The following is a 14,296-nucleotide window of genomic DNA, read 5'->3' as shown; positions in this document are numbered from 1 at the left end:
AAGAGAGATATTGTATTGTGAGTTTTTAGATTACAATTTATAAACTTTTAAAACGAATGGCAGATACAAGGAATCCTGACCTACTAGGAAACATTTAAATTGGTTTTTAAGTTGGAAAAGGATTAAGGGGAAATCCTGAAAGTATTAGGAAAGCTATTAGAGTGGGTTAAGAAAATATTAACGTTGGATTTAATGTGGAAAAGTTTTAATTTGGAAAATATCCCTTTTGGCCTCAATAAGCTAAAATAGTAATACAATCATAAGGATGTTATGAATCCAATGCATTTGGTGAATGTACATACATGTTATCTTATACATGTACAAATTCTTGATAAATCATGTATCAATTAAATAAAGTCTTCAATTCTTCTACTTGAGAAATAATTACATGATCATTCTCATGTAAAATAGATTACAACAACAACACGAGATACATTCTACTATCTATATTTCTTGTCTATATTGCTCTTATTTTATAACAGAGAATTTTTTTTAGGTAATATTAAGATTATATTGAAAGTTGAATGATTGTTGTTACAAAAAAACACTGTTTAGTAATTTACGTTGTAATGAGGTGATGTTGAGTATTGTCTTTAATTTGAAAAAAATTCATAAATCCCCTTCACGTTTTGCGTTTTACTAACCTCCCTTGCGTTTACAATATTACAGTTATATTCCTTGTTTAAACTTTTTTTTAATAATTACTTTATCCTCTTTATTATTAATGAAAAAAATAATATATCTACACTGATTTGTCCTCTCTAAGATCATGCTCTTTTAATTAATTATTTTATCAATATCTCCATTAAAAAAGTTATTTATCAAAGAGCGTGACTTAGGAAAGGTAAATCAGTCCCTATATATTGTTTTTTTCATTAGTAATAAATAGAATAAAATAATTATTACAAAATAATTTAAATAAGAGAGGTAGTTGTAGTATTATAAACATAAGGGAAAATGAAATGAAGCAAAAACGCACAATACTTTTTTTGTCCTGTTTTTTACACAAAAAAAAATCTAAACATAACAAAAACATGAAAAGATCACGTTCTTCTACTCAAATTTGTAAGTAATTGTAGCAGGTCATTGCCTGATGCAATAAAGCTGAAATTGAGAGACCAAGGATCTACTTGGGCATGCATTATAAAATCACAATTTAAAATTATTTTAAATAGAAGTTGAATTATTTTTTTATCTTGTACATATAAATATGAATTTTGTTAAATTATATTTTTTTTCTTTCATGAAATCCCATAAAGTTGCGAAAACTATCAAGAAAAATTCAATACTTATACAATCTTATAATTTTCAAAACAAGACATCAAAATATGGTACAGCACTACATCAAAAAATCATATATCTCCATATTCTTTCTATAATAATAAACAAATATTTGTGCTTACAAACTACCAAATATACATAATTTTATAAAAATTCGCTAATCAACAAGTATAGTAACTATGAAATTGCATATTCTATTGAGAATTTGGGATGTGAACTTATGATTTCAAATCACACATCAAAACATTGAATTGAAATCATAATTTTAAATCATGATACGAATTTACATGTCGAAGAGTTAAAGCAGAAGAACTGACCCAATCTACCTTCGCTGAACAATTGCGTAAGTTGAGCTAAAACACAAAAACGACCCCAGATGTTGAAATGAGGGCCGAGGCGAGGGAGGATAAGCAAAACAGAACATGAATGTGAAATTTTCGTTAAAAGCAAAAAGCTGAGCCCAAGCAAACACAGAAAGCCCCCACTGGATTTTACAAAATTGATAACTAACCGAAAATGAAGAACGGGAAAAAAAAAAAGAGCAGACATAACAACATGGCCAACGCAAAATCAACAACCAATGAAATGGTTGGGGTTCATCAACTGTTATGGGCACAACACAAACTACTGCTGCTTGCACTCTGGAGGACGTTCTCCCTGTTGACCTTCTCCAGCTTGTGCTTTGGCACTCTTCTGCAATTTTGTCAAATAAATACATCACATACTAAAGAAAATGAAAGGCAATTTACATTATCGCCTAAAAGAAATGATGCATCAAAGCAGTTCATCTAACCTTTCGAGCTGAAGACTAACAATTGAATAAACCATATGGGACAGATGCAAAAGAAAAAATATCAGCATCTCCACAAAAAGCTAAGGGGAAAATATGAATTACTTTGTAGAAGCAAGATAAACAAACAGTACCTTCTTTTTGCTCTTCTCCTCTTCTTCATCTTCATCATCGTCCTCTTCTTCATCCTCACCTTCGTCCTCATCATCATCATCACCTTCAATATCTACAAATTCATCCCCTTCAGCAGCCTCCCCAGTAAACCATGACACAGCATGGGGGATGATTTTGTCCCGGATTGTCGAGCTGCAAACATGGAAGTCCCAAATGGAAACGTCAGATTCACTCTTTCAGTTTAACACGGAGAAAACATAGCACCATAGAATTCTAGAACATGTAGAAGTTATTGGGACCAGGTTCAAAGTAAATCTACACATCAATTCATAACGAATCCTAAAGGTAAATGGGAAAGGCGGAAGCAGCGACGGACCCAATATCATAATCTTGTTCCATTAGATTCTGCAGGTCTTCAGCCTGTCAAGACAGTAATTACCAAATAAGATCAAGAACATTCTGCATTACATAGTAAACGAAAAAAATCAAAGTTGTTGAGCCTACCGCATCTTCATCTATATCTTCATCGTCATCTTCAGGTACTTGTGGTGGATTAAAGAAATTGAAAAAGCTCTCACAGCTCTCAGTCTTGATTATGGGTTTAGCATTCTTTGACCCTTTCTTTGGCTTCCTTTTCAGGATCTTCTGTGTCAAGCATTTACCAGGATACCATTCAATGTTGGTCCTGCAAGATCTCCCACATCAAATAAACAAAGAAAAATAGGATAACAGTATGTAAATCTAGAACATATAGAAGTCAAAACTTACCCTATGGCCTTCTCCAATATGGGATCATCATCATCATCAATCATGTGATAGGTTTTAGTCAAGACAGAATTCTTGAAGAAAGGGTTTGTATTGAAGACGAATTCAAGCTTAAAGCCCTTTCGATCATCAAGCTTGCACCACTTGATATCCTTGAGGAACTTCAAGGCTTCTTCATCACGCTCCGAGATCTACAGCAGAGTAATTTGCAATCAGTTAAATGACTAATAATTCAGACCAAGAAATATTTGTATCATTATTCTTATTATTATTATTTACCTCCTCTGCCAATATCTCATTAGTCTTCATTGCAGTCAGCCAAAAGTTGGGAACACCTTTCTCTGACACCAAATTAACACCATGAAAAATTAAAGTCTATGTTAGGATCAATCTGCATGGATGAAAGAAATGTAATAAATAGTTTACCATTTTCAGTTTCATTATCCTCGCCCTGGATCATGGGAGCTTCATCAACACCCTCCACTTCGACAACCCCATTTACTATTTCATATCTCTGCAACACATCCACAAAACAACCAAACCATATCTCATTTCCCTTTTCTCTCCTTCTTTTGGGGGGTGGGGGTGGGCGGTTAAGGAGGGGTGGGAGAACTAATTTCAACTGCAACTATGGACAGAGTTATTCTTCTCACCTTTGAATATAATGGTTCATAAAGCTTCTGGTATTTAGCTTCTAGTGCAGCCCTCTCCTCGAAAAACTTTGCTTCCAGCTCATCATGTTGGCTCTGTATTTAGACAAAATCATGTTAAGCCTTTCTCTTCCATTTACAAGAGGAGCAATTGAAAATATGCCAGCCTCATGTAAAAAGCTAATCTAATCCACATATTAAAAAAATGATTGGAAAAAATAAGAATGGACACCGCAAATTAATCATTTTAGGTTAAAAATTTGTTCCTCTTTGACCATATTTCCCAACTTTTAAGCCTTATTGGGCTAAGAAAATAGGCATGGCTGAATAAGAGGCCATGCCATCACAAAACATAGCATATTTATCTGCAATATGTGTGTCTTTCTAGATGGACACAACTTATACCAAGTTATATTATGTAAATAAAGGACAACCAGCTGCAACAGGCAGAGTCACCAAAACCATGGTCATATTCATCTGTCAGTCTGTCTTCCTCCCATCTAAATGTAGATGAAAATCAGGCATGACTAGCAACACACCATGATCTTCACTGCTATCTATCATAAGACATTCCTAACAGCCTGCTATTATGTTAAAACAATCAATTAATAGCTAGATGGTCTAAGAAATCTAAAGTGAATATTCATTGAACGAAGTGTGATATTAAGCGAAGGAAAGGAGAATTTTTAGGAAAAAGATATTTTTTCCCAATCTTTTCCCCTTACTCTTTAATATCATCAGAGTAATTTTTTCCTCTCGCTCTGGATCATATAAAACATGGCACAGGCTTCTGAGGAGTGCAACCTTTTTTGAAATACTCAATCCTTTAAAGACCTAAACTATGGTTACAAAAAGAACTACACTGCCATCACATATATTCCCAAGTTATATATTATCATATATCTTCAGATTCTTTTGAAACAAGATTACAATGCGTTGTTAATTTTTTCTAATAAATAGATTAACATGCATTATCCCCACAGTGGAAACACTTAAAGTTCTTAAGCTTCAAGAATGGACTTAAGCCATTCAGTTGTATTCTTTTCTCATTTCTTGGTTAATTTAACCAGCGCTATGTCATTTATTCCCTTGGTAATGGTATAGCCAATATGTTAGAAAGTACAACATATATAAAAAGGAGAAAAAGGAGTTCAACCAATTTGGTGGAAAAAACTCTACAGATAATAGCAAGAGCCTATATGAAACTACTAACTTCTTTCGCGGTGCCATTATACAGAATGAAACATGGATAATTTTAAACTTCCAAATACACAATTAGTTTTCCTAAAATAGTACCTCAAAAACCTTCAGATATCACCCAATTCATCTCTACATTTATCAACCTAGACATTATATTCAAACTATAGATTGAATTACAAAGCAGCTTTAACTCAATCGATGACATACAAAACCGCAAAGGTTAATCAGTTCTATTGTTACAGTTTACACCATATACCAAATTAAAAACTTTCAAAAACATAAAAAGCATGAACATCTTAGCGATGCATAAAAGCACCTGAAGCTCTCTTAGAACATCTACACGCTTCCTAACTTGTGGCGTCAATGTTTCGAGTATATCTGTATGCTGCCCAGCCAAATTCTGAAGCTTATCCTACAAATTCCACAAAAAAAAAAAAAATGAAAACATCTGGCATTTAGATAGAAAACAGGTTAAATCAAGATATTATCAACCAAACCTTGAGCGCGTTCACTAAGCCAGCACGATCCTCGGCACTCAAAGCTACACATAAACAACCAAAAAATCATTGGAATTAATGTTAATGCATCAATAAAAATCGAATTGGCTTAGGGAAAGATTAGGGAATTTACCGGCGGCAGCGGCGGGGAGGGAACCGCCGAGATCGGACATGCCGAACTGATCTTTGTTGGAATTATTACTCATAGCAGACGGATTAGAAACCCTAACTGGTTTTGAAATGAGAGAAATGAATGGGGAAAAGGAGGGAACTGGTAAAGGGTTTTTGGTGCGAGCAGTTTTTTGGATGGTATGTATAAATTTTCCAATTAATAAGGCCACCTTCGGCGGTGCCGCTCCGTGCGGGTTCGAGAGAAAAACAATAAATCAAATAGAATTTAAAATAAAATAAAATTGTTCTATAAATAGGAAAATAATTGAAGCATAAATATATGTTTTGAACAAGAAACAAAGCAATTAAATTCATTTTAAGTAATTTTAGATTAGTGGTATCAAATGAGCGCTTGTGTGATATATGACACGATTAAAAATAGATCAACATAATAATTTGATTCGTCCAGAATATGAGCAAATGGATTGGGTAACATAATGGATTCGCTCATATTTAGCCAATATTTTCATGGCTAATAGTATTTTATTTTATAATTCAATATTCGAATAAAATTTCAGTAATTTGATAATTAATTTGTAAGAAATATTTTACATTACTGTGTATCTGCATTACATTTGAAGTTAAAATACAATTCACCAAGACACAATCTGAATTCAATCAAGAAATCGACCCCGACCTTATTATCCAACCTTGAGATTAGAAGTTGGATTTCAAGTCGAAAGTTGGGTCTCGAAACATGAGTAAGGTCTCAAGTGGAGAGTAGGATCTCGGGTTAAGTCAGCATTTTGAGTCTCAATCTTAGGATGAGATTAAGAGTCGAGGTCAATTCTTAAGTCGAATTCGGGTCAAGTCATGATTATAGATCCCGATTAGAATCTTGAGTCAAGTCTCAAGTGGAAATTAAGAGTCGAGTCCCAAATTGGGGTTGAAATTACGAGTCAGGTCCTAGACTACAATCAGGATTGAGAGTCATGTCCCGGGTCAGGTCTGAGTTAGTTTTTGGATTAGGTTGAGAGTCAAGTCCTTTTTCGAGACCCCAGGTTGTGGTCAAGAATTGAGTCTTGAGTGGGGGTTATCAGCCAGGTCGGATTTGATTTCTAAATCCTAGGATTGGGGGTTGTGGCCGAAGTCAAGAGTCAAGTATCATGTCAATTATTGGGTCAGTCAAGTATAGTGTTAGTTATTGGGTCATGGATCGATTTTTGAGTTGGGATTGAAAATTGAGTCCCAAATTAGGATCGGGGCTTGATTCTGAATCCTGGGTTAAAGGATGTGGTCGAATTCGAGAGACATGTCTTGGGTTGTTTATTAGTCATATCTCGAGTTATGACTAATTTGGGGAGTCTTTTCTTGGGTTGGGTTTGGGATTCATTTTTGTGTCACGGTCGGGTTCAGAGTTGAATTTTGGGTCAGTATTGGGAGACGAATTTTGGATCAAAGTTAGGTCAGGCTAGGTTGAAGTGTAAAATTGGGTCTCGATTCGTTGTTGGGGTCCGTAAAATATTTTTGTTACTTATATAGCGGAAGTAAACTAACCAAACATTAGAAAAAATATAATGTTAATATTCCCTCAATTTCCATATTCATTCATTATTTTTATAGATATTCTTCCAACTCAAATATGGACGAAAATTTAAATTTTATCCATTTTAAAAGTTAGAGTACTCTTTAAGACATTAAAATATTTATAGATTGATAAAATATGCGTTCATTTTACTAACACCAATATAGATATTTTGCGTACATACTTAAGATGTTACTTTTATTATGGCTTCATAGAGGATTTAGTTTATATATTTAAGATAAATTTTCATTTTCATATGTATGACTACTTTTTTTTTCTTTTTTGATTTCTAATACGAAAAGTCGATTTCTTAAAAAATATAGAGGATTGAGACATTAGTGGGATGAGTAGAGGGATGAATCGCTAGGTTCGTTTCATCATACTAAGCTGGCAGAACGAGATATGTAAGGCCTTAATCGAAATTTGATTTGTCATTTATGTAAGGGCAAATGATGCTAGTAAGCACTATTGGAGCAAATTTAGAATATTTTTTAAAAAAATTGAGTAGTTGACATCGCATATTAGTTGATCAGTAGGGATAAGAGATTTTTTTTTTGGGTTGGTGTTCTCAATCTCAATTCGACCTTACTTAGTAAACAAGGAAAGAGTTTTTTTCTCACACTTAAGTTTAACTTTGATTATCCACTTTCAATACATGAGATGTATTTAACTTCAGTAATTTGCCATTTGAAATACGAGAAACACTATTTACAAGGAACTTTAAAAGTTTAATTTTTCAAATGTGGATAAATTTATCACAACACACTATTCACGAGCATTCTCTAACTTAGAATCAAATTCACACTTGACAATTTATGATTTATCAAGGTTTGATGAATAATAAAGTACGTATTCGTTATATTAATTTCATTAAGTCCTCTTAACTCTCGAAATAAAAATCAATTTCGAGTACATATTTATCTCTGTAGACCACACATGTGAGATTATAATGGGCATATAATTAAATTTTCAGAAAATATTCAAAAATGTCCTTATTGTATTAAAAATGCTTCAGAAATGCCCTTTTTTCATCTATTGGATCAAAAATGTCCCCCGTATTGAATAAAAAATGCCCTTAATTTATTAGAAATGGTTCAAATTTACCCTCCTTCTACCTAAAACTATGTTTATCAACTATTAAATACTATTAAGAAAAAAGGGTCAAAAATACCCTTCAACTTTTATTTATTAGTTGATTTTATCTTTGCCATTAAATTTAATTTGGATTTGAATTTAATGGATTGTGGGTCGGGTTTAATTAAAAATTTATTTTAAATGGACAATTTTGATTAAAATTGGGCAATTGAAGTCAATTTGAGGGAGCATGAATAACTTGATTTTACGGTAAGGGTAAAATCAACTAATAAATAAAGTTGAAGAAAATTTTTGACCCTTTTCCCTACTATTTAATATGTCTACATTTCGTGCGATCTTCATATATTTTATCAATAAATATAATATTTTTATAATATCAAAATATTTTTAAAATTTCTTTTTAGCTTTCAAATTTGAATAAATTAAAACTCCACTTTTTAATTTATTTTATTTCTATTAGCATCTTAGTTGTATATTTTTTTCATTGTCTAATAATTTTAGTCTTTTAAAAATATTAAAAAATTAAATAGTTGTCAAAGTACTGCTAAGAAAATTATTGATCTATATAATTAGAATTAGTAAATTTTTGAGTCATTTCTAATATGTTAAGGGAATTTTTATCTAATATGTAGGAAATGACAAATTTGATCCAATAGGTGAAAGAACAACCTTTTTGAACCAATTCTAATAAGTTAAGGATATTTTTGATCCAATAGATAAAAATAAAGACAAATTTGATCCAATAGATTAAAAAAGTATTATCAACCAAGTATTATCAACCAAGTAATATCAACCAAGTAAAATGGTTGTCCACTTAAAATGGTGGATAATCCATTTACTTTTTAAGTGGGTAAAATGCCCATTAATATTTTCCTCCACTTGTAAATATGACTATAAATATAGCCTTAAACTTCAATGTAAAAACACACAAAACACATAAGAGAAAGAATTGCTATTACTCTCTCTATATTACTACTCTCTCTATTAACACTTTCTATATACATATTCTCTTGTTCTTCTTCCTTTATAAAATTGTCAAGTTAGTTAATTTATAACACGTTATCAGCACGAAGCTCTAATTTTTCAGAAAATTAACTTCTATATCAGGTATATCTACTAAAGAAATTTATTTTTTAAGTTATCTTTGTTACTTTCAAATTAATTTTCATCATGTCAAACTTGTCAAAATTGGAATTTGTTGCACTTGATATTTCTGGTAAAAATTATTTGTCATGGGTACTTGATGCTGAAATTCACCTTACCACTAAGGGTCTTGGTGATGCTATAATTGAAGGAAATACAGCATCAAGTCAGGATAAAGCAAAGGCTATGATTTTCCTCCGTCATCATCTAGATGAAAGCCTAAAAATGGAATACTTGACAGTGAAAGATCCACTTGAATTGTGGAAAGACTTAAAAGGGAGGTATGACCACCTCAGGGCAACGGTATTGCCAAGGGCTCGTTATGAGTGGATGCACTTACGGTTTCAAGATTTTAAAACCGTAATTGAGTATAATTCTGCTGTATTTAGAATAACTTCTCAATTAAAATTATGTGGGGAAAATATAAATGATGAGGACATGTTAGAAAAGACACTAACTACTTTTCATGCCTCTAATGTAATATTACAGCAGCAATACCGTGAAAAGGGTTTTAAAAAATACCCTGAATTGATATCATGCCTTCTGGTGGCTGAACAACATAATGCCCTTTTAATGAAAAATCATGAAGCCCGTCCCACTGGAACTGCTCCGTTACCGGAGGCAAATATGGTAAAAGCACATGGCCAGTCTGAAAGAAGACATAATAAATATCAAGGTCACAATAATGTGCGTGGGCGTGACAATGGCAGAGGACGATATAATAATCGTCGTGGTGGTGGTCAACATAAAAGGGAGAACAATATCAGTTCTCAAAATGGCCCTTCAAAAAGTAACTGTCATCGTTGTGGCATGAAAGGCCACTGGAAAAATGAATGTCGGACGCCTGAGCATTTTGTAAGACTTTATCAAAATTCTTTTAAAAGAAAGGCAAATAGAGGTGGTGCCTCTTCTTCTAATGCTCGGATAGAGTCACACTTGGCGTTCGAAAATAATGTTGAGGCAATGCCTTTGAATAATGATAATATTGAAACAAATCTGGCCTTAAGGGATGATGATTTTAATGACCTCAATGATATTACTCATTTGGAGGTTGAAGATTTTTTTAAGGATCTTAATTGATGTTTAATTTCATGTTTTTCAATATGTTATCATGTACTTCGAATTATTGTGTTTTTACGTTTATGTATTTGAAGAAAAAAATAATAATAATCAAGGTTACATTTTTATGATAATTGTATATTATTTATTACATTGTGCTATTTTACAATATTGTAATTAATTACTATTAGTGTGCTATTATTTAATCTTAATATCATATTGTTACTAAAAATAATATTCGCCTTATTTAATGTCATTATAATAACTATTTATTCTTGTTAATGTTTTAGACATTAATAATATATAATGATTGTATTATTTTTGTCAATAAACAAATTATCTATACATGATGAATAATATTATATTAATGTTTTATAATATTTTATATTTGTTTTTAATACTTGTGTATAATATTTATTTAAGGTTAATAAGTATATAATTCCATAAACTAAATTATTGTAACATTCATCATAATTGAATTATATAATTTTTTAAATTCTAAATAACCATAATTTAACTTTAAAAAAAAATGGGACTTATGTTTTTCTAGCAAAATTGTTACTTATTTTATTTCTTACAATGCATTTTTATTTTATGAAGATAAATAAATTTATCAGTCTTCAATTGGATTCAAGATGAATAATGGAGATATGTGCATTTTGGATAGTGCCACAACTCATACGATATTAAAAGAAAAGAAATATTTTTGTCATTTGATTATGAAAAAGGACTATGTCAATACAATATCTGGTAGTACAAAATTAATTGAAGGCTCTGGAAAAGCAACCTTATTACTACCTGGAGGAACGATATTGGTAATTGATAATGCATTATATTGTAGTAAGTCTCAAAGAAACTTGCTAAGTTTCAAGGTTATTCGTCAAAATGGCTATCATATTGAGACTGCAAATGAAGGAAAGGTTGAATACCTTTATATTACTACAATAAATATGGAGAAGAAAATTGTGCACGAAAAATTACTTGCACTTTCTTCTGGGTTGTACCATACAAATATTGGTACTGTTGAATCACATGTCATTGTAAACAAAAGGTTTACTGATTCTGATGATTTTATCATTTGGCATGACCGGTTGGGCCATCCCGGTTATAATATGATGCGCAGAATTATTGAGAATTCACATGGGCACACTTTGAAGAATCAGAAAATTCTTCAATCTAAGGAATTCTCTTGTGTTGCTTGTTCCCAAGGAAAACTGATTATCAAACCATCAGCAACTAAGGTTGGGATTGAATCCCCTGCGTTTCTGGAACGTATACAGGGTGATATATGTGGGCCAATTCACCCTTCATGTGGACCATTTAAATATTATATGGTCTTGATAGATGCATCTACAAGATGGTCACATGTGTGCTTATTATCAACTCGCAACATGGCTTTTGCGAGATTGTTAGCTCAAATTATAAGGTTAAGAGCACAATTTCCAGATTATGCAATAAAGACAATTCGTCTTGATAATGCTGGTGAGTTCACATCTCAATCATTTAATGATTATTGTATGTCGATTGGAATAAAAGTTGAGCATCCGATCGCTCATGTACATACACAAAATGGTCTAGCGGAATCATTGATTAAACGCCTCCAATGGATAGCTAGACCATTGCTAATGAGGACAAAACTTTCTATTTCAGTGTGGGGGCATGCTATTTTGCATGCAGCAGCACTTGTGCGCGTAAGGCCAACAAATTATCATGAATTTTCCCCATTACAGTTGGCGTTTGGAAGGGAGCCAAATATATCCCATCTTAGAATATTTGGGTGTGCGGTATATGTCCCAATTGCTCCACCACATCGCACAAAGATGGGTCCCCAAAGAAGGTTGGGAATATATGTTGGGTATGAATCTCCTTCTATTATAAAATATCTGGAACCTATGACTGGAGATTTATTTACGGCAAGATTTGCTGATTGTCATTTTGATGAATCAGTATACCCAACATTAGGGGGAGAACATAAGCAGATGAAAAATGAGATAGATTGGAATTCATTGTCACTATCTCATTTAGATCCTCGAACAAATCAATGTGAGCAAGAAGTTCAAAAGATGATTTATTTGCAGAATATTGCAAATCAACTGCCGGATGCATTTACTAACCTTCCACGGGTTACTAAATCGCATATCCCAGCTGCTAATGCTCAAGTTCGAGTTGATGTCCCGGTAGGACAACTTATTCAGGCAAATGAATCTAGACCACGCTTAAAACGTGGAAGACCATTTGGTTCCAAAGATAAAAATCCTCGAAAAAGGAAAGGAATGAATGATCAAGATGATCATAATTTGGAGGCGAGTGCTCAAGAAGAGCCCAGAGACACAACAAATGGTGATACCACCGAGGAGGTCCAAGTACCTGAAAATAATGAGAATGAAGAAATCTCAATAAGTTATGTCTCGACAGGAAAACGGTGGAACCGAAATAATATTGTAGTCGATAATATTTTTGCTTATAATGTTGCCATTGAAATAATGCAACAAGATAAGGATCTTGAACCAAAATCTGTCGATGAATGCAGACAGAGAAATGATTGGCCAAGATGGAAGGATGCAATTCAAGCAGAGTTAACTTCACTTGAAAAACGTGAAGTTTTCGGATCAATAGTTCGAACACCTGAAGGTGTCAAGCCAGTAGGGCACAAATGGGTTTTTGTGCGTAAACGAAATGAAAAGGGTGAAGTCGTAAGATATAAAGCACGACTTGTAGCCCAAGGTTTTTCGCAAAGACCTGGCATTGACTATATGGAAACATATTCCCCTGTGGTGGATGCAATTACTTTCAGGTATCTAATGAATTTGGCAGTTTATGAAAAGCTTGAAATGCAGTTAATGGACGTGGTCACTGCCTATTTATATGGCTCATTGGACCACGACATTTTTATGAAAATTCCCGAAGGGTTCAAAGTGCCTGAAGCATACAAGGATTCTCGAGAAAATTGCTCAATAAAACTTCAAAAATCCTTGTACGGGTTGAAACAATCAGGGCGAATGTGGTACAATCGTCTTAGCGAATATTTGCTAAAAGAAGGATATAAAAATGATTCAATTTGCCCTTGTGTCTTTATGAGAAGGTCTGGATCTGAATTTATCATAATAGCAGTATATGTTGATGATTTAAATATTATTGGAACTCCAGAAGAACTTTCAAAGGCAGTAAAATGCCTGAAAAAAGAGTTTGAAATGAAAGATCTTGGAAAGACAAAATTTTGTCTTGGTCTACAAATTGAACATTTTACAAATGAGATATTTGTCCATCAGTCAACATATACTGAAAATATTTTAAAGAGATTTTATATGGATAAAGCACACCCATTGAGTACTCCAATGGTTGTGAGATCTCTTGATATTAATACAGATCCGTTTCGGCCTTATGAAAATGATGAAGAACTTATTGGTGCTGAAATACCATACCTTAGTGCAATTGGTGCATTAATGTATCTTGCCAACAATTCTAGACCAGATATAGCTTTCTCAGTAAACTTGTTAGCAAGATTTAGTTCTTCACCAACACGCAGACACTGGAATGGAATTAAGCATATATTCAGATACATTCGAGGTACCATTGATATGGGATTGTTTTACTCAAATGATTTCACGTCACAATTGATTGGTTATGCAGATGCGGGATATTTATCTGATCCCCATAAAGGTCGATCGCAAACAAGCTATTTATTTACATGTGGGGGTACAGCTATATCATGGCGTTCAACAAAGCAAACTATGGTTGCCACTTCCTCAAATCATGCAGAGATAATAGCCATTCATGAAGCAAGTCGAGAATGTGTTTGGTTAAGATCAATAACTGAACACATTCAAGAAACATGTGGTCTTTCTTTGACAAAAGACGCTCCAACAATATTGTATGAAGACAATGCTGCATGTATAGCTCAACTGAAGGGAGGATACATCAAAGGAGACAGAACAAAACATATTTCACCAAAATTCTTTTTCACTCATGATCTTCAAAAGAAGGGTGAAATAGATGTCCAACAAAT

At 32.9% G+C, this 14,296-nt stretch overlaps 1 protein-coding gene across 1 annotated transcript; it reads right to left on the bottom strand.

The window, feature by feature from the left end:
* Positions 1-1,505: 1,505 nt before the first annotated feature.
* On the bottom strand, positions 1,506-5,628 carry LOC129896224 (nucleosome assembly protein 1;4-like). The gene is made up of 12 exons (XM_055972081.1): positions 5,431-5,628; positions 5,298-5,341; positions 5,117-5,212; positions 3,604-3,696; positions 3,377-3,464; positions 3,230-3,291; positions 2,954-3,141; positions 2,690-2,870; positions 2,562-2,605; positions 2,206-2,377; positions 2,075-2,089; positions 1,506-1,974 (listed from the first exon to the last, which is right to left on the bottom strand). The coding sequence occupies exons 1-12, from the start codon at positions 5,501-5,503 to the stop codon at positions 1,906-1,908; spliced, it is 1,125 nt and encodes a 374-aa protein (XP_055828056.1). The 5' UTR covers positions 5,504-5,628; the 3' UTR covers positions 1,506-1,905.
* Between the last annotated feature and the right edge of the window lie 8,668 nt (positions 5,629-14,296).

This window comes from Solanum dulcamara, chromosome 7 (assembly GCF_947179165.1).
Source record: "Solanum dulcamara chromosome 7, daSolDulc1.2, whole genome shotgun sequence".
Taxonomy (NCBI): Eukaryota; Viridiplantae; Streptophyta; class Magnoliopsida; order Solanales; family Solanaceae; genus Solanum; species Solanum dulcamara.
Note: the sequence above shows the minus strand (reverse complement) of the source record. Positions and strands in the feature narration are given on the sequence as shown.

What these genes read in the sequence shown, in the direction of transcription:
- LOC129896224 (XM_055972081.1), bottom strand. Translation starts at nt 5,503, where the DNA reads ATGAGTAATAATTCCAACAAAGATCAGTTCGGCATGTCCGATCTCGGC. An exon ending in CCTCCCCGCCGCTGCCGCCG is followed by an intron (nt 5,342 to 5,430) that starts GTAAATTCCCTA and finishes GTTTATGTGTAG; the next exon opens with CTTTGAGTGCCGAGGATCGT. An exon ending in ATGAGATATTGGCAGAGGAG is followed by an intron (nt 3,142 to 3,229) that starts GTAAATAATAAT and finishes ACTCTGCTGTAG; the next exon opens with ATCTCGGAGCGTGATGAAGA.